General features: G+C 43.7%; 1 protein-coding gene across 1 annotated transcript in view; it reads right to left on the bottom strand.

Annotated features, from left to right (window-relative positions):
* The window catches only part of COL4A2 (collagen type IV alpha 2 chain), a 180,401-nt gene that overhangs the window by 82,139 nt on the left and 78,358 nt on the right, over positions 1-19,904 (bottom strand). The window contains exons 5-8 of the mRNA XM_088133404.1: positions 12,929-13,063; positions 12,793-12,837; positions 7,722-7,838; positions 29-100 (exon numbers count right to left, since the gene is read on the bottom strand). Coding sequence (XP_087989530.1) covers positions 29-100; positions 7,722-7,838; positions 12,793-12,837; positions 12,929-13,063 — 369 coding nt within the window. The remainder of the gene's footprint in view (positions 1-28; positions 101-7,721; positions 7,839-12,792; positions 12,838-12,928; positions 13,064-19,904) is intronic.

Genomic DNA, 19,904 nt, shown 5'->3' with positions numbered 1-19,904 from the left:
CAGATTATAATTGTTCACAGAGACTTACCCTGAACAGTATGGCTAATTCTGGAGGCAGTGCAAAAGGCTCCCCCTTCTGACCTTTGGGTCCCTGGATTCCCTATAGTGATTGAAAATAAAAATATTCAGCTTTCATGGACAGCCAGAAATGACAGCCATTTGTCCAGAATGGTCTGGGGATTCCTGCACTGGGCCAGGTGTGGGACTTCAACGTCTCTTCCCACCCTAGGATTCTGTGCTCCTGAGGATTTTATCAGTTCAAGAGCTGGGCATATACAGAATCCTTCCTGCTACTTTGGAGGGTGGGGGACATCAAGATGACTTTAGGGTTTACACCCTAATTTATATGTGATTCCTGAAAATGTGAAGAATCATCCCATTGGCTGTCGGCAATTGGAATTATTCCAAGGGTCAACTAAGAAAAAAATCCTCAGAGATCGCAAAAGAGAGGTTGAGGGGCCACTTGTGGTGCTGGTACTGCAGGTTGCTCTCCGCTTACTCTAAACCATCCAAATGAGAAGAGAGAGAAAAATGGGGCTGATTAGAGACCATTTCCAAACTGAAAAATCTGCAGTAAATTAGCAATTCGCAAACTCAATTCTAGGACCAAACTGGCCACCCATCCTCTCTTTTGTGGCTTCCAGGCTATACCCCCCTGAAAACAATGGTTGAAAAACAGGAAAACATTTCCCCACCATTATGAGGCCAGAGATATTCTTCTCACTCAGTACAAACTTGCAGTTGTGCCCCCCATCCCGCCACACCTCCATAATCAGCCGAACCACACTGTGCCATTGACAGGGACACTTCACAGACTCTGATGGTCAGCAATTCCATGGCTCTCATTGTGAGTTCCATGCCACTTTATGGACCCAATTGGTCATACTCCCAGTGTCCTTGCAAATGAGGCATGCCTAGGCAACCAGATCCAGGAATCCAGAGGTGGCGTCCCACACCTTGGAGGCCAGCCCATGCTTGTGTTAATATTTGCTTTTCAGTGTCATTTGACTTCTCCGTGTCCGCCAACAGTAGCACCTTTTATGTTCTATGCAGTTCATGTTCAAGAGGTTTGCTATATATAGTTGATACCATTTCTTCACATTTTTTTCATAGCTTTTACTTTTCCTCAGAATATTGCATAGTTTTTGTCTGCCTTCAGAAAATAAGCAATATTAAAAAACAATAGAGAGCTTTATTTATTTATTTATTAAATTTCTCTCTGCCCATCTCCCCCTAGTGGGAGACTCTGGGCAGCTCACACAAAGCATCAAAACAATAAATACATACAAATACATAAAACATAACAGTTTTAAAAAAAACATTAATAAAAAAGAAGAGTCCAAGAAGATGAAGGATCTGGAGCTGAAGACAGCAGGCCTCTATGGGGCTAGCCATCCCCACGCTTGAAATATTCCTGTGATGGAATGGTTTGATGAAGGCCGCACTTGGGGAGATAAGCATTTCCTTAGCCCCCAGCAGGAGCATGGGAAGGTTAAGAAGATGAGACTGGCACCACCCTAAGGAATTCATGGTGTTTGGGCTTGCTGGCTTGGGAAGTTTAGATTCAGTCTGGAGAGATTCTGTCTTGGAGGTGGAAGCTAATAAACGCAACAGAACTGTATCTGTACTGTCTCATGGAGTTCTTTGGGCTGAACCTGACAATTCCCTCCCCACCCCAGGCTAGGTGGCAGAACCAGGTCTTCGAAGCCCTCCAGAAGGCCAGGAGTGAGGAGGCCAATCTCATCTCCGGGGGCAGAATATTCCAAAGAGTGCGGGCTACAACAGAGAAGGCCCGCCTTCTGGACCCCGCTAATCGGAGTTCTTTTACTGAGGGGGTCTGAAGCATGCCCTCTCTGTGTAATCGGGTGGGATGGGTTGAAGTCATGGGGAAGAGGCGGTCCCTTAGGTAACCTGGTCTGTGGCAGAGGGTGCTTCACTTGTTGGGGGTGAAAGAAATGGAAATCAGATCTGAGCAATTATTAGTTTTGTAACGATTTATTTATTTATTCGTTGGATTTCTCCCCCGCCCATCTCCCCCCAGTGCGGGACTCTGGGCAACTTACAAAAAACATTAAGGCTATAAATGTATATAAAATACATAATACAACTAGAATTAAGAACAATACTAAAAAAGGAAAATCCAAGAAGATGGAAAATCGGGCTGGGGACAGCCGGCCACTATGGGGCTAGCCATCTCCCTGCTTGAGGTATTCCCTCCCCACCCCAGGCCAAGTGACAGAGCCAGGTCTTCAAAGCCCTCCGGAAGGCCAGGGGTAAGGGGGCCAATCGCACCTCCGGGGGCAGAATGTTCCAAAGAGCGGGGCCTACTGCAGAGAAGGCCCGCCTTCTGGACCCTGCTAATCAAAGTTCTTTTACTGAGGGGGTCCGAAGCGTGCCCTCTCTGTGTGATCGGGTGGGATGGGTTGAAGTCATGGGGGAGAGGTGGTCTCTTAGGTAACCTGGTCCCATGTCATGCAGGGCTTTAAAGGTGATAACCAACACCTTGAATTAGACCCAGAAGCAAACTGGTACCCAATGCAGCTCGCGGAGCAACGGTGTTATGTGGGCCCTTCTTGGGGCTCCCAAAATAGCCCGCGAGGCTGCATTCTGGACCAGCTGTAGCTTCCAGATACTCTTCAAGGGTAGCCCCATGTAGAGCACATTGCAGTAGTCTATCTGGGAGATAACAAGGGCATGAGTGACAGTTCAAAGGACACCCCGATCCAGGAAAGGGCGTAACTGATGCGTAACCCAAAGTTGTGCAAAGGCCCTCCTTGCCACAGCTGCCACCTGCTCTTTGAGCAGGAGCTGTGAGTCTAGGAGGACCCCCAGATTACACACTGGGTCTGTCTGGGGCAGTGCCACCCCATCCAGCACCAAAGATGACAATGTCCCGGATACAGAGGAGCCATTAACCCACAGCCACTCCGTCTTATCAGGGTTCAGCTGAAGCCTGTTGTTCCCCATCCAGACCCTTACAGCCTCCAGGCACTGAGAAAAGGCGGTCACGGCATCACTTACTTCACCTGGCATGGAGATGTATAACTGTATCATCAGCATACTGATGATACCTCATCCCATGATGACGGAAGATCTCACCCAGCAGTTTCATGTAGATGTTAAAAAGGAGTGGAGAGAGAACCAAACCCTGCGGCACCCCAAAAAGGAGGGGTGGGGGGTGGGACCTCTTGCTCCCTATCACCACCGATTGCAATTGGCCCTGGAGAAAGGGGATAAACCAGCACAAAACTGTGCCACCCACCCCCAATTCCCTGAGCGACCCAAAAGGATACCGTGGTCGACAGTATTGAAAGCCGCTGAGAGATCAAGGAGAGCAAGGATGGTCGCACTTCCACCATCCCGCTCCCGATCATCCATAAGTGCGACCAATGCCGTTTCCATTCCATAACTGGGCCTGAAACCTGACTGGAACGGGTCCAGATAATCCGTTTCCACCAGAACCCTTTGGAGCTGTGAAGCCACCACTTTCTCAACCACCTTCCCCAAAAAGGGGAGGTGGGAGACTGGATGAAAATTGTCCAGTACAGCAGGATCCAGGGAGGGTTTCTTGAGGAGGGGGTGCACCAATGCCTCCTTAAAGGTAGCCAGAAACACTCCCTCCTGCAAGGATGTATTAACCATTGCCTGGATCCAACCACATGTCACCTCCCGAGCTGCTTTCACCAGCCAGGAGGAGCATGGGTCAAGATGGGAAGTGGTGGCCTTCACTGTCCCCAGGATCCTGTCCACTTCCTCAGGATCAACAGGATCAAACTGTTCCCAGATAACTGGGTAAGAACGGTCTCCCAGTATCTCCCTAGATCCTGCCCCATGCTCAGAGTCCAACGTGGAACGAATCTAAGCAACTTTGTCCTACAGATGCTCCAAAAATTTCTCCATGCAGCCCTGCAAATGAACCACATCCCCCTTACCAAGGAGGGACCTAGCGATCCTAAACAGGGCCGCCGGGTGGCATTCTGTGGACGCAATAAGAGAAGAGAAGTAATGGTGCTTTGCCATTCTTATTGCCACAATGTAGGCCTTGATAGCGGCTCTAACCTGTGTTCAGTCGGATTCAGTCTTTGTCTTCCTCCAGTGGCGCTCTAGATGTCTCTTGACCCTCTTCAGAACCCTCAACTCGTCCGTAAACCACGGGGAGTGTCGGGGCTGATGTCCAAGGCCCTGGCCACCTCTCTATTCCAGGGAGCAGCCAAGGCCTCCGCTGGACTGTGCGGCAAATCCACGGGAATACCCCCCAGCTCTCTCTGAAACCCCAACGGGTCCATCAGGTGCCAGGGGGCAGACCAGACGCATGGGTCCTGCCTCCCTGCGAAGGGGGGTGGCATAGGAGAAACTCAGGATCACCAGGACGTGATCTGACCATGACAAGGGGGAAAGCTGTAAATCTCCCCTCAGATCACTTTGCCATTGCTCCGACAAGAAGACCAAATCGAACATGTGGCCACTGTCTCGGGTTGGGTCTCGCACAATCTGAGACAGGCCGATGGCTGCCATGGTGGCCAGGAATTCCTGAGCCGCCTCCGAGGTCCATCCATGGGATGGCAGGTTGAAGTCCCCCAGAACCATAAGTCTGGGAAACTCTACTGCCAGCTCCGAGGTGGCCTCAAGCAGCTCAGGCAGGGAGGTTGCCACGCAGCACAGAGGCTGGTACAGTAGCAGAACTCCCAACTATTCACAGGAACCCAACCTAAAGAACAGCATTTCACAGCCAGAAACTTGTGGAGCAATGCCCCTGAAGGCCACCAGAGATTCCCGGACGACAACACCCCTTGATTGCTAAAGGCTTCAAAAAGTCTTTTGATAACTGCTGTCCACTTGAAACTTACATCTGAGAAGAAATTCAGAAAATATATGCCCACTAAAATCTTTTGGAATTGATTTTGCCAGCTTCTGCATTTCTTGAAACATCAGGACAACAGATGGAACTTTTTTATTATTATTATTGGATAGGCTCTGTTGTCAGTTTAGGCTATAAGCCAGGTTGTTTGAGAAAACACAAATCAGATTGTGCAAGACTATGCAGTTGCCGTTGTTTTTGCCAATTTTCGTTTGGTGGTGGTAGCAATGGTGATGACATTACTGACTGACTCTGGCAGTATTTCTTCATCAGTTGATACTGCCAAAGACATAGGCCTGGGGATGTGGCTTGGACATGCACTCTTCCTGGCTCCTTCAGGGTGCAGGAGGGAATGTGACAGGATGGCTCTGGGAGATTATCAATTCTTCACTTCAGGAGGGGGTGTAATCTGCAGTCCCAAAAGAGGCCGTGCAAAACCCCCTTTTTAAGAGGGTCTCCCTGGACTCAGTTTGGACCCATACCTATCACCGTGTCTCTAACCTTACTTTTTGGGGAAGGTTATTGAAACTGGTCATTGGGCAGCTCTGGTGTATTCTAGACAAAGTAAATTATCTGAACCTGGAATATGAGGGAGACAGCAACTGGTCACTCTTGTGAATGACCTTTGTTGGGCACTGGATGGAAATAATGTGTCCCTCTGGTCCTTTTAGACTTCTCAGCAGTATGGAGGACAGAGGCTCCTAGTTGCTGATTTTCAGTAGCAGCATCTACTCTGTGGAACAGTCTCCCTCTAGAAATTAGATCAGTCCCCACTGTTTTGGCCTTTTGGAAACTTCTTAAAACCAGTTTTGGAAGGTCTGTGGTGAATATTAGGATGCTCAGTTTGACTCATGTATGGATAGTGATGTATAATTTTATTTGTTTTAGCTATACCATGGATGTTTCATTTTAAATGCTTAATTAGTGCAAGCATCCAAGGGTCTGGAGACTGCAGTGTTTATTCATTTGATAAGAAAGCAAATGTATAATAGCTCTAAAAATTATTTTCCTCTTGCTGTTGTTCATCTACTACTTCCCTATTGCCTAAGCCAGACTGCAGTCCTGCCTTATCTAATCTGAAAAATCTGAGCACTCCTTTGGCTTCTGTTCTTATATTTTGTTTCGCTTCCTTGTGTTTCTGGCTGCACGATTTTATTTATAAACAGAAACTGTGTGTGAGAGAAAGTATATTCTGTGAAACTTGGCTTGCTTCCACTATCCCTGGTATCAATCCTTGTAATATGGTTCTTTGTCACCCTCTCTCCATATGCACAACATGGCATTTCGGGACTTTTGGTTCTTAAGAAAGCGTGTCACGCAGGGAAGCACAAAATCCTACTGTCCCTCTAGCTGTAAGCCCTAGAATTCACTGCACACGCACTGTCTGTTTGAAGAAGGAGCCTGGGCTGTCCCACAACTCAAGATGCACAATGATGTTTCTGTGTCTGATTGCTCTCAGCAAATCTCACAGCGGGGACTTCTGTAGATAGGAGCTAACTTGCACTGTACATTTCAAGCCTTTCTGTTGTGGTAATGGGATCACCATCTGGACTAGACCCCCTGGTGTTCTGGGCCCTGGTAAAGTGTACCATTATACCCTTCGTGCTTGAGCTCTGGACCTACAAAAGCTGTAACGTGAGCCTTCATGCAGCTGAAAAAAATAAATAAAAGAACTCCCTAAACTATAAAGAAACTCAGAATAAAATAATCATAGATCCTCAGCACTCCATTAACCACAGCTCCTTCAAAGGCTGCTCATTCTCTTGTAAGTAAACCTTTATTATTGTCCATTAGTAAATTAAAATAGCTGTTTACACAGTCAAACTCCTTCCCCTGTCTGAAATTAACATGGGTTATCTTCAGGAGAAAGAGCAAATACATCTACAAATGTCATCTAATTTTGTCTCAAAGCAACAAAGCTGTTTCTATAAATTAGGAATTTAGATGATCCTTCATCCAACCATACTTCTACAGTATTTCTCTGAATAGCAGATTGGTTGTTTTTTTGGTTTTTTGCCAAAAACCACCTCAACAAGGTATCTTGTTTTCACAGATACTGCTCACTTAACAATAGGAAAATTAATTATTTTTTCACTTTAAAATATGCTATATATTTCTGTGAAACTGAATAGGCTGTTTCCGCACAGAAAGAGCAATTATTCTTGCAACTTGTGTCTCAAAACAACAAAACAGGAAGTTTCCTCTTTTTAAAAAGCTCCATAAATTATTATGGTTTCCCTCCCCGCTTTCTTAATCATCATTGTAATCATGGTCCTCAACTAATCAACTAATATTGTGGGCACACAGGATGACTGAACTCCAAAGTTTTCCAAAATGAGTACTAGTTAATCTGGAATTTACTTCTTATAATTACAGGAAGCCCTTGACTTACGCCAGCAATTGGGACGCAGACTTACCCCTGCAACTTGCGATCTTCCCTGTTGGCTTTCCCTTTGACTTTCTGGAGAAGCCAGCATGGAAGGTTGCAAATGACAATCATGTGATTTCAGGGTGCCTGGCAACCAGTGGGAATGGGTTGCCAAGCACCCAGATAGCTATCATGTGACTGCAGGGGTGCTGGGATGGCTGCAATTTCAAGGACTGGTCATAATTCTCCTTTTTCAGCAATGTCATAACTTGGAATGGTTGCTGAACAACTGGTCGTAAATTGAACACTACCTATATCTTTCAGCTTTAGGCAATGCAGTTTTTGTAGGACTTCAGCATATAATCCTAATGTGGCAAATTCACAAGAATGCTAGGCTTCCTCCAGCACTAGAAACCCTTTTACTTTTCTCTCACTTAGTGGAAGGGAACCTTCTACTCTTGATTTACGTTTACCTATTCAGTGTTCATAACTTACAAAAGAACCAGGAGTGCCTCCAGATCCCTGAATTCCCTGTGGACCAGGATCCCCCTTGGTCCCATTGCAACCATCATGGCCTGGTTTTCCTCTTGATCCTGCCTGACCAGGATGACCCTGTGGAGACAAAATAAATACAAGCATGATCAGCTGACCTGCTGTTTTTGCTTTCTTCTTCCTGGCTTTCATGGAGTTCTTAAATGTTCTCACCATTAGTGCAAGCAACCACTTCATGGGAAAAAAGTAATACTTAATACTATTCGATTAAGAATACTGTTCTGTAGTTCAAACCAGATGCCTCTGAGAACACTAAAAGAAATACATAACTAGAAAGGGCAATACAGTACAGATATCAGCAGAAACAGACATGCACAGACAATGGGTAGGGAGGAATGACACATTTTTAATACCTTCGCATTAGCTAAGGTAACTGAAATCCAGTTTAAATATGACATCAAGTGAATAAGAATCGCTTATTGAGGTTGTATTCTATGTAACATTTTGGAGACTGATGTGTTCTGTGTGTGCATGACCTGATCTGACCTGAACAAATGATTAGTGAAGTAGGTTTAGTAACTATAATAAAAAGGAGATCCTTTTTCCAGGAAATACATTACTGTACACAGGTAGGCAAAACCTAGCACCAAGCTAACTGTATTTATCAGGAGGAGAGTCAAAGAGCACGTGCTTACTTATGTGCGCTTGGATCAAAATCAGAAGGAAGTAACGTGAGGTTAGCAACACCTTAAATTAAGAGTGATAGATAAAGAGGAGTAAATCCTTAATTCTCCATCTCCAACCCATTGCTCCCTTGTAGTCACGAGGTCATGAGGAGCCAAGGAGTCAGTGCCACTGGATTCATATCCCCGACACTGTATATGTCTCTTCCAGCAGATCACCGTTCCATGAACTGAAGCCCAGGTACTGCAGCAGGGGGCCAACGGTGCTTCCTTCATTGGGTATAATCCAGTTGGGACCACAGAGGGACTGTGTCGTAGCATGTGGAGAAGTACCTTCTAGCTGCTTGATACTATGCTAAAAAGTTGGCTTGAGAATTTGTTCAAGTTGTGAAACTCTGAAGATTATTGTAAAATACCACCTTTAGCATTATAAGAATGGGAGAATCTTTTTTTTAATAATTAAAAAAATATATTCCAACATAGTTTTAGAATATTGGAGAGGAATGAAAAAAGTGCGATGATAGACATCTATGAATAGATGAATATCATTAAAAAGTGTGCGTGAATGCTATCAATGTGCCCTTACATATCCTAACTCTGAAACTCCGTGGTTTCAGTAAGTATGCTATAAGTTGTTCATGAAAGTAAGTCACTGTATTATACATGCAGTTCCCCTCATGCAGGCATTTTGTTTTATTTCATGTCTGAGTTTTAGAACTGAGGAAGAGAAGAGAAGGAAGCCACTATTACCTTTCATTAATGATCCTTCTGTCCAAAGGAAAAGAAATGACTCAAATTTTATTCTTATTTGATTTATACTTTTGCAATTCCCACTGATATTAATATCAACTTGTAGAAGAGAAAATGATAAATGGTTACAGAAGGTAGGAGTTATTATTGGACACTTCTATTTTCAAGGATTTGGCTTACCCCAAAATCTAAGCATTACTGGGCATGACATTGGAAGAGGGCAAGGGATTTTTAGTTTGCTGATTCAGTCTTGGAGCAGAAAAATGTACAAATTCAATGCTACCTGACAGAAAAGGATGTTCAAATAACACGCTCAGGAGAATGGTTCTCAGAAGGAGAAACAAACTATAAAACATTTATTTTTTAATTTTTTGATGTTTTTAATAACTACTGTATTTATTGTTTTATTGGACTGTTGTATGCTTCCCAGAATCACTTTTTGTGAGATGGGCAGCCATATAAATTTGATTAATAAATAAAAAATAAATAAAATAAGGAGAAATCACCAAGACAGGGGAGATAGGTTAGTGAAGAAAGTGAACCATTCCTGAATTCAAAAAGGTCTGGAATCGCTCAAAATGGAATTTTTCAAACTGTGAAAACTTTTATGTCAGATAACTCCAATTCCAAATGCCCCTGGCTGGATGTTGCATCTTACTGCCAATCATTTTGAAGGAATAGATGCCTTCTGTTCACTTCCTATAGACCAGTCTTCCTCAACCTTGGCACCTTTAAGATGAGTGGACTTCAACATTCCCCATGCTGGCTGGGGAATTCTGGGAGTTGAAGTCCACATAACTTAAAGTTGCTAAGGCTGAGAAACACTGCTATAGACAGTTACCTCAACTATACAGCAGCTACTTAGCATTTTAGGTGAGTACATATCAAGGAAATAATATTGCCACCTGGCTACATCTTTTATATCTCTATGTAGAGGTTATATCCTTTATATAGAGCACGTATGCTCCAAGAGGAGATCTCCAAGAAGGGCCAAACAAGGAAAAAACGAATGATAGTGAGTGTTCTGGCTCCTTCATGCTTATCTAAGCCATGGGCTATTCTTATTAGAGATCTGGGGTAAAAAACAGAAAGCTATATTAAGCTTGTCATATATGATAAACGAATCTTCCATTTCACTTCATACTTGAAAGTTACCACTGGTTAGTTTTCTAGAACATGTGAAGTAAACCTGTGTGATCACTGCCCATAAAATCACATGCGTTGCTTTCTCCTTTTCTCTGTTTTCAGGGTATACTCTGCAGTGTCTGCATGCTGTTTTTTCCTTGTATGACCTTATATTCCCTTTCGTTTGCTGCCTGAAGGCAAATCCCATGAAAGTTAATGCAACTTCCACATGTAGAAGAGGAAAAGGATTTTCTAGCTTTAGCTCTGCACAGCAAAACTCATTAGAAGAGTGGGTGAATGGCCAAGTAGCTGAAAATAGTCATTTGGAATTTCATTTTATTGATGCATGTGGGTGGTGAAAAAAGTCTGATGTCAAAGGGCATGAAAGAGGAAGCCAGTACTGGGAAATCTGTCTGGGGATTTCTGTGAAAGTGTCTAGGAGTAAATGTACTTTGCTTGTTATTTTATACAAGGCAAGAGTTAGAAACTACTGGCCTAAGAATGCTTCCCCCTACATTTCTCATGGCTCTCATATCCAGAATTTGATGAAGGGTGAAGTAACAGGCGTTTATAATTTACACCAAATTATTTACTGTTTAAATGCTGTTCAAGGGGCCATCACTAAACCCTACCATTCTGGACAATATTCATCCAGTTTCCAACCTTCCCTTTCTACAGAAGGTTGTAGAGAAGGTTCTTGCATTGCAGCTTCAGAGGACTCTGGAAGAAGCAGATAAGCTGGACCCCTTTCAGTCAGGGTTCAGGCCTGGGTATGGAACTGAGATAGCACTGATTGCATTCTTGGATGACATCTGGCGGGAGCAGGATGGGAGTAGCGCAGCCATCCTTGCTCTACTTGACCTCTCAGCAGCTTTTGATACCATATTCACAGTATCTTTCTGGTTCGGCTCTGGAAGTTGGGAGTAGGCAGCACGGTGTTGTGCTGGTTTTCTTCCTTCCTCCAGAGTTGGTTCCAGTTGGTGTTGATGGGGGAGAGATCCAGCTGGCAGCCCCTCTTTTGTGGGATGTCTCAGAGCTCGGTACTCTCTCTCCTTCTGTTTAACATCTACATGAAGCCGCTGGGTGAGGTTATTCAATAGTTTGGGTGAGATATCATCAGTATGCTGATGACACCCAGCTTTGTATCTCCACCCCAGGATGCCATGGAAGTTCTGTCTCAGTGCCTGGAAGCTGTGGGGCCTGGATGGGGTGCAACAGGCTGCATCTCAATCCACGCAAAACTAAGTGGCTCTGGGTTTTTGGACTTCCTAGTTCTGGGGAGCTTCCGTCTTTGGTTCTGGATGGGGTGGCACTGCCCCAGACAGACCTGGTGCACAATCTGGGGGTACTCCTGGACTCACAGCTCCTGCTCAAAGAGCAGATGGCAGCTATGGCTAGGAGGGCCTTTGCACAGTTTAGGGCTCTGTGTCAGTTGTGCCTGTTCCTGGACCAGGGGCCCCTGATCATGGTCACTCATGCCCTTGAGACCTCCAGATCTGCAATGTGCTTTATGCGGGGCTGCCCTTGAAGAGTATTCAGAAGCTTCAACTGGTGTAAAATGAAGTGGTGCAGGCAGTTCTGGTGCCAGTTACTTGGCACATGTGACACCACTGCTCCGTGAGCTGCATTGGCTTCCAGTGTGCTTCTGGATGTAATTCAAGGTGCTGGTTGTCACCTTTAAAGCCCTTCATGGCTTAGGGACTGGGTTACTTATGGGACTGTCTCTTCCCAGTTGTTTCTACCCATCCTATCTGATCTGGCAGGAAGGGCACGATCTGGGTACTGTGAGCTAGAAAGTGTCATCTGGCAGGGCCCAGAAGGAGAGCCTTTTCTGCCATGGCACCTGCCCTTTGGAACATCATCCCCCTGAGATTAGATTGGCCCCATCCCTGTTAGCTTTTCATAAGGCTTGAAAACCTGGCTTTGTGCTTGAGCCTGGGGCCCTGGGTGTGGGTTAGAGCCCATCTCCTGGTTGTATGGATGATAGGTTAGATCATGCCTGGCTGCTATGTGCTTTTATTTTTGTTCTGTATTATGTATTTTGTGTTTTTATTTGTTTTATTGTAAGCCACGTAGAGTCACGTAAAAGTGAGATTAGCAGCTATATAAATCGAGTAAATAAATAAGTAAACAGTAAAAAAAAAGGATTTCTCTTCAGTATGCATAATATTAATTCTCTGCTCTGCTCTCCTGACTATTTCTGAGACCCAAGATCCACCAAGAGCATGGGATTCTGCCCCATGAAAATCCATCAGCATTGCCTATCTGTAAGCAGCTTGAAAACATTTATTTCAGCCATCGTCTAAATAACTTTTTAAAAAATGGTTATGGTTTTATTTTTATGTTGATCTTGTATTTTATACTAGTGTGAGCCATTTTGGTTTGGTTAGAGAAAAAAATGAGCTAAGTATTTATTTTATCAGATGCATTATTTATTTATAATAATTTGAATTATTTACAGGAAATACTCTCACGACACTTTCAAATTTCAGTATACAGAAAGAGCAAGTACTTACAGGAACTCCATCTGCACCAGGAAACCCTGTGACTCCTCTTTGTCCCTATAATGAAAAGGAACACATGATGCAATTACCTACTTACTTACATTTGTTCTTCACAGTGAGGTTGACTTCTTAGAAGTTTTAAAATTACCACTTCTCCTTTGGGTCCAGTTATGCCTGGTCGACCTCGTTCACCTTTGTCCCCTTTGTGGCCTGGCAGTCCTGGTATGCCCACCACTCCAGATGGCCCAGGGGATCCTTGCTGTCCAAGTAGTCCTGGCTGGCCCTGAAAATGACAATCCACACAAGTTCTCAGGTACTGCTGTCTTATGCAAGGTATATCTGCACAGTAATGAAGAATAAACCTACCTTTGCCTTTCTATGAATAAATCTGCCTTTGCACTTTGTAAAAAGCCCAGGATTATAATGATATCCCTCTGAAACATGAGCCAAAGTTTAGTGTGAGTTTAATGCTAATGCCCTGTCAAAACTCTGCATAGCATTTCATTAGGGAGCAGTTCTTCCACATCCCCTGTTGGTCATGGGGATACTGTATAGAGGTGATGAGGGTATTAGACAAGCTTGCCCCAAGTGGCTTCTCCTGTCAGCTGATCCCAAGGGCTTCCATTTTTCACCAAGGAGCTCTAAGAGATGAAGTGACAGAAACACCACAGCACCAGCAGAATGTCTTCCATCAGTTGTGTTTAAGGCTATCTCCAACCTTCTGGGGAAGCCTTCCTTCAGGCTGCTGTGAGAGGTTTGCTAAACATTTTGCAATATTAATGAGAGAATACCCCACATGGGGTGTTGGAATGCTCAGTGTTTTCTCCCATGTTACTTAACATCTTTATGAAACTTCTGGAAAAAGTCATCAATCGATTCAGGGTAAGATATCATCAATACAATCAATCAAAATATTATACCTATCCTGGATCAGGCAGAAGACTGTGGATTTTCTGAACCAGTATCTAGACTCTAAGGATCTGACTAGCATGAAATAGGTGATGCTGAATCCCAGCAAGACAGAGTAGCTATTTATCCAGAAAGCATGAGTTTCTGATGGCCCCTTTGCTAATTCTGGGCAGTGTTGCTTTCCTCTTGAAATGGGAGGTCAACAACTTGACCATCCTCCTAGACTCATGTCTCCACCATAAGTGGGGAATGTGATGGGGTGGGGTGGGGGTTGGGAGGGAATTTGCCCAGATTCTGCTTTTGGGAGCAGGCGGCTTTAGTGATAACTCTTCATTGCTCTTACTAATAGAGGCGAATATGTGTAGCTCTACAGGACTGTAACAAACACTATGTAGGATGGACAGGCAGAAGGCTGGTAGAGCGCATCCATGAACACCAACCAGCAGTCAGAAGACATGATGAAAACTCCTTAATCTCATAACACATGGACAGACTTAACCATAGTTTTAACTGAGAAACTGTCAGCATTTTAGACCAAGCTAAATCCAAAAATGCAAGGGAATTCTTGGAAGCCTGGTATTCAGACAAGGCAGCAATCAACAGACACACAGAGATAAACAGCATCTACACACTATTCAAAAGAGACAATAGAAAAGAAAACAAAAGACCAGAACATCTTCTCATCAGCAATCATCACCCAGATAAGCAGAGATTATCACCAGGCACACAAGCAAGCAGTGAACAATACCCTAATCAAGGAACTACCAGAGGAACAAAACCAAACCCACACCCCCACCCACACTGGCAGGGCATGCCACAGTATATAAACAGAGAGCAAACCCCATCCCATTTTAGCACTGAAGATGTTACCTAGCCGGGTAATGAAACATTTGCAAAAAAAGAACCAAGCTCAGAGAACCCCAAGGACTCCACATTGCTCTTGTAACTTTGAAGATGGACTACTAAAGATGTTTGATTTGTGGCTACCCTTGAAGGCTACTTGAAATGAAACGATCCCAGGTAAGAGCTGTTTCAGAAGCATTACACTGATACTATAAGGGATGCCCTGGTTACCTGTTTGTTTCCAGGTACAATTCAAGTTGCTGGTTATTACTTATAAAGACTTACATGACTTAAGTCCAGGTTACCAATGGGATCATCTGCTCCCTAGGAAATCTACCCCATTTTGTTCAATTCAGCTGTAAGGGGACACTTTGGGTTTCTTCTCCTCAGCAAAATAAAAGTGGCTAGGACTGGAAGTAAGTCTTTTCTATAACTGCCCTGTCACTGTGAAATATGCTGCCCCCCACCCCCAATTCCTATATTTTTGTACAGCAACAAAATACTGGTTGTTTAAGAGAGCATTTGGAGCTTGAGAGATGCGGTTTGTTCTAACTGTTATAGGTATTCTGTTATTTTTGTTTTTCTGATTTTATATTATTATTGTGATATAAACAGTATTATTGTTGTTGCTGTTGCTGTTATTTTGTGAGTTTTACTTTTGGATGTTAGCTGCCTGGAGTCTTTAGAGCTGGGTGGGATGCAAAAGTTAGTCAGGTAAATAATAAAAGAGCACTAATAATAAACTCCGTGTGTGAAACAGATGCTCGTACCAAAGGGCAAGGCTTACGTTGCAATGGCGCAACGTCATTTTTGTATGACCCCAGGGTAGATGCTCCTGCAAGTCTGTGGATGGAAAGCTTTCTGCAGTACATACGTGGAAGCTTGAAGTGAGCCCATACGACCCCTCTCTGCCCTTCCGGCTGCACTCAGTACAGCTACACAGCTAGTCAAATAGGAAAGTTATGAAATGGTAACAAAGAGATATGAAAGCACTACATCTTTACTGCCTTCCAGCGATTGTCTGGATTTTTGCAGGCCAGATATAATAGCCCTACTTTTACTCAGGCATAAACACTGAAGTAAAGGAAAATGTCTTGCCAAAGGATCTCTCTAAGTTGGAAAAACTTATTCATAAGCAGCTGTAAAATTATATCAGTGAAACACAGGCTTGGTTCTTATTCAGAACTGAAATTTCTATTGATATAAAATACAAAATTGCTTGGACCACACTCCTTTATTTCATAGCTGCCTTTGCTCCATCACTGCTGTGCCAGTTATGAAAGCATCTCCCAGTTCTGTGAAGATTATCAGAGGAACTGATTTTACAAACATTATGGTTGTAGAAGGAATGTTATTGGTTTCACACGCTGCAGTTAGTCATATTGCATTTTGCTTAGCAACATGTGGGAACCCACCCACTGTGCTTTGTAAACCATGGCTTATGGGATGTGAACCAGGATGTAATAACTTACATGAGTCCCTGGATACTTGGCACAATGTGTACTTGTGTTTGCCATCACTAGTGCATTTAATTTGTTGGAAGCCAAGTCCAAATCCCTGCTCAGCCAGGAAATCCTGACTAAGGATTTTAGCCAAAACATGTTGGGCTTCATGTCAAAATACCAATTTTATAGCACACGGAATTCTCCAGTTTTTAACCATTTTTAATTTTTCAAACCGACCCATAGATGGCACTAGTTGCCTACGCTCTTAGCATTATGTACAGAATTGCATTTTTAGGAAATACAGCAGGGACATTCAGTGCCCTGAATCCCAGAACGGTTAGTAGGTGAGCAGAGCAAACGAGGAAAGGAAGGTGAAGTATTATTTTTCACTTGTCCAAAATCCACCAAAGGGAACGCCAGTGGACAGTAGTATGTTTACTGGCACCTCCTATGGTGGCTACCAACCTATCTGCTGATTCCTCTGGCTTATTTTTTTTTTTCTCTTTTCACAAATGGGAACTTGGTATGTTTGGCCGAAGGTACGTTTTAGAAAATAACAATGGTGAGTAACTGCTTTTTTCAGAATTGCACCCTTCTGGTAATCCCAAAAAACAAAGCCAGACTGGGAGTCGGTAGAGAACATCCTGGAAAACCGGAGAGAGTGGTAGAGAATAAGTGTCTCAATTCATCTTCTGGGAAATGGTTGCTATGCTTGGCCACAGTCAAAGGAAGATGACAGATAAGGTGGATGGTTGGATAAAAGCCCCCTGTGGAATTCCATGGGAAGAGTTACAAAGACTGATCAGGATGGCAGGCAGTTGCTCATACAGTTACCAGGAGTTAAACTGAATCTGATGACATCTTACAATCTTAAGTAGTGTTTTTGTTATTGGCCCTGTCAACCATGTCAGGAATGTGGTTTGCATTTTGTGAGAACATAACAATTATTCTCAAAATCTGAAATATGTTCCTCTGCTGACAAGGCTTTTCTATTTCTGTCCTATGCTCTGTGCAAGAAGATTGCTTTTATAATGGCTAACAAACAGATTATTCACACTTTAAAAAAAGAAAAGCAACCATATCCTATATACCTTCCACCACAAGTTGGTGACATTCTTGGTTGATTCTGCCTGTAGCACAAGATATGAGATAACATTGCTTAAATTTTTAACAGTTCAACCTGATTTTAAAATCAGGAGACTTCTGCAGATAGTCCTTGACTTACAACCATTTGTTTAGCAACTGTTTGAAGTTACGACAGGACTGAATTAATGGAAGTTACAACTGATTCTTGGAGTTCTGGCCATCCCAGCACTCCTGCAGTCACATGATCACAACCTGGGCATTTGGCAACCAGCTCACACTTACAACCAGTTGTAGCACCCTGTAATCACATGATCACCATTTCCAACCTTCCCTGCTGGCTTTCCCAGAAAGTCAGTGTGGAAGCCAGCAGGGAAGGTCACAAGTCGCTGGGGTAAGTCTTCCCCACCTGTGCACCGTCCCCTAGCCCCTCTGCACTTGTTCCATGCTGGCCACTCGCGCACCTCCATGCACCCTCCCCAAGTCTCACTGTGCCTCCCTCACACCCTCACACCCCCCACCACAAACTCCCCCAAATGCTCTTTGAATATTTAACAGCTTCTAACATCCAGGGAAGTACTGATGTTGCCAACTGCTGTTCATTGGGCATAATGGGCCACATTTCCCTCACATCTGATATGCAGGATTGTACAAAGATATAACCTTGTCTATTTTCTTGGGTGTTTCCATCACATGTTACTGCATGAGGCCAGAACAGCTGTGTGCCACAGCATCAGCAGGAAAGAGTACAGCAGTTTTCCTATCATCCAATGGTACAAAGTATCAACACCATTCTCCTATTGTTTTTGCTCGCCCCACCAGAGCTAGTAGAGAAGGTATGCTCCGGGTCACTTCTATTAAACTATGCCATCTTGTTGGACCCTGGAGTTGTGTCTTCTCAGTGGCAGCACCTAACCACGGAACATCATCCTCCCAGAGATTTGTTATATTTATATATATAAACAAATATAAAACATTTGTTTTTCTAATTTTAGAAAAGAAATAAAGAAAATAGGAAACAGAAAGGAAATAGAAAAAAAGAAAAAGGTTATAAAGAAGTGGCTTCTAAAGTTCTTAACAGTGGCTATATATGCATTTATATTTTGCCCCCTCCCTCTAAGATTACATCCCCTCAGAGATTTGGATGGCTCCCAACCCTGTTAGCCTTTTGCTGATCTGGCTGTTTCCCCAGGCGAACAGGTGAACAGATGAGTTCTGTTGTTATTGGGGTCACTGCTTATCCTTGGGTGCTGGGGGGGGGATGAGGGGTTACATGTGGTGTGTTTGTGTGTTTCAATCCTGTAAGCCACCCAGAGTCACTAATGTGAGATGGACAGCTATATAAATCATATGTAAGTATGTATAAATAAATAAATATTTGGGATGGCTACACACAGGTATCTTCTCTGAACAAGGTATCTTTCTACAAGCACCCTCCCTCTTTAGGTCAAGACTTCAGGACTATCAGTAGGGTAGAGACCTATTACTTAGCAGTCATGGGTTTTGCCAGCTAACTTACGGAAATCAGTGATGAAGAGTTTCTGTGCAGGATTCATGGCTTGCCTTTCTGACAGGATGGTGATGTTGTCTATTACAGTATAGACTTGCTCTTCCTCATAGCATCAGAACAGATGTCAGTAGCTGGACAGAACAACTAATCTCTGGATCCAAGTATGCCAGGGAAGATTTACAATGCTATAAGTCCACTTTTGGATTCTGTAGCTCTCCTTTGACGGTTCAGAAAGTAACGAAGATGTGGCAGTGATGAAGCGCTTGCTGGCTGGAGACTGTCATACACTGTGTCCCTCACTGACATTCCACTGCAATTGTTCAGATAGGATAGGTACATTTCATAGGATTGAGGTGGTATGATGAACTGTGGCACAACTTAGAGCTGAAGAGCCTTCATCTTTGGCTAGAATGGGCCTGCAAAAATTGCACAAATGCTTCTGCAGTAGCATAGAAGAGGAGGAAGAGCACTCCCAAGCAACTACAATAGATTTGAGCTCAACAATGGGCTTATAGTACAACACAGGGAAGCTGCAGTAGAAGCTTTCACTACTCATGGCCTTTTTTCCTCAGATGTTGCATTGGTTTCCTCTTTCATGTTCAGAGCTCTTCTGTGTTATCCAGTGTCAATGTGCTAGGCTCCAGCTGGGTTCCTAGTTAGACATCTGCCTTTGTTAGAGCAGCTGCTTATCATATGGTAACCAGGCAGAATCAGTCTTGCCCCATTCATCGCCTAATTTCCTTGATGCATCCATAATATGTAGACTGGTCTTTTTTTTTTTTTTGGTAGTTCCCAGGCATTTTTTTGCCTCCCGGTAGAATCAAAAAATCAATCTTACCCATGAGATCAACTGAGATATTATCCCTTCCATTCACATCTTTTTGTTCATATTCCAAGGTCATAGGGCTGGTGTTCTAATGGCATCCTTATCTTGCAAGACATGCTTGTTTGACCGTGGGATACTGAGTAGAAGACAGATGACCATGAGGCCCACAGAGTGGGAAGGGGGTGTGGGACACATTCTTTTGTAGCTCAAGCTATTTCCTGGATTGTTAGATAATTTTCAGTGGAGATGCTTGTCTTATTTCTTAGTTTGTCCTTTGGTTTGATTCTGACAGGACACCTTGGCTAGCATGCTAACAAATTGGCAGCCAGGGAATAAATTATATTACCTCACAGTGCTTAGATTTGCCAAGAACGTTTCTTATCTACACTGCCTAGTTACCCCATTTTCTTAAGCTAACAAGGAATCAAACCAGCATGAACCCAGAACTTGCTCTCTCAGGTAAGTGCAAATGTGCCCTTAGTATCAACTTCCAGGTGATGTATAAAAG

Source organism: Python bivittatus, unplaced genomic scaffold (genome assembly GCF_059951505.1).
Source record: "Python bivittatus isolate LINGU-HERP-01145 unplaced genomic scaffold, Pbiv_v1 ctg000020_np1212, whole genome shotgun sequence".
In the NCBI taxonomy this organism is placed as follows: domain Eukaryota; kingdom Metazoa; phylum Chordata; class Lepidosauria; order Squamata; family Pythonidae; genus Python; species Python bivittatus.
Note: the sequence above shows the minus strand (reverse complement) of the source record. Positions and strands in the feature narration are given on the sequence as shown.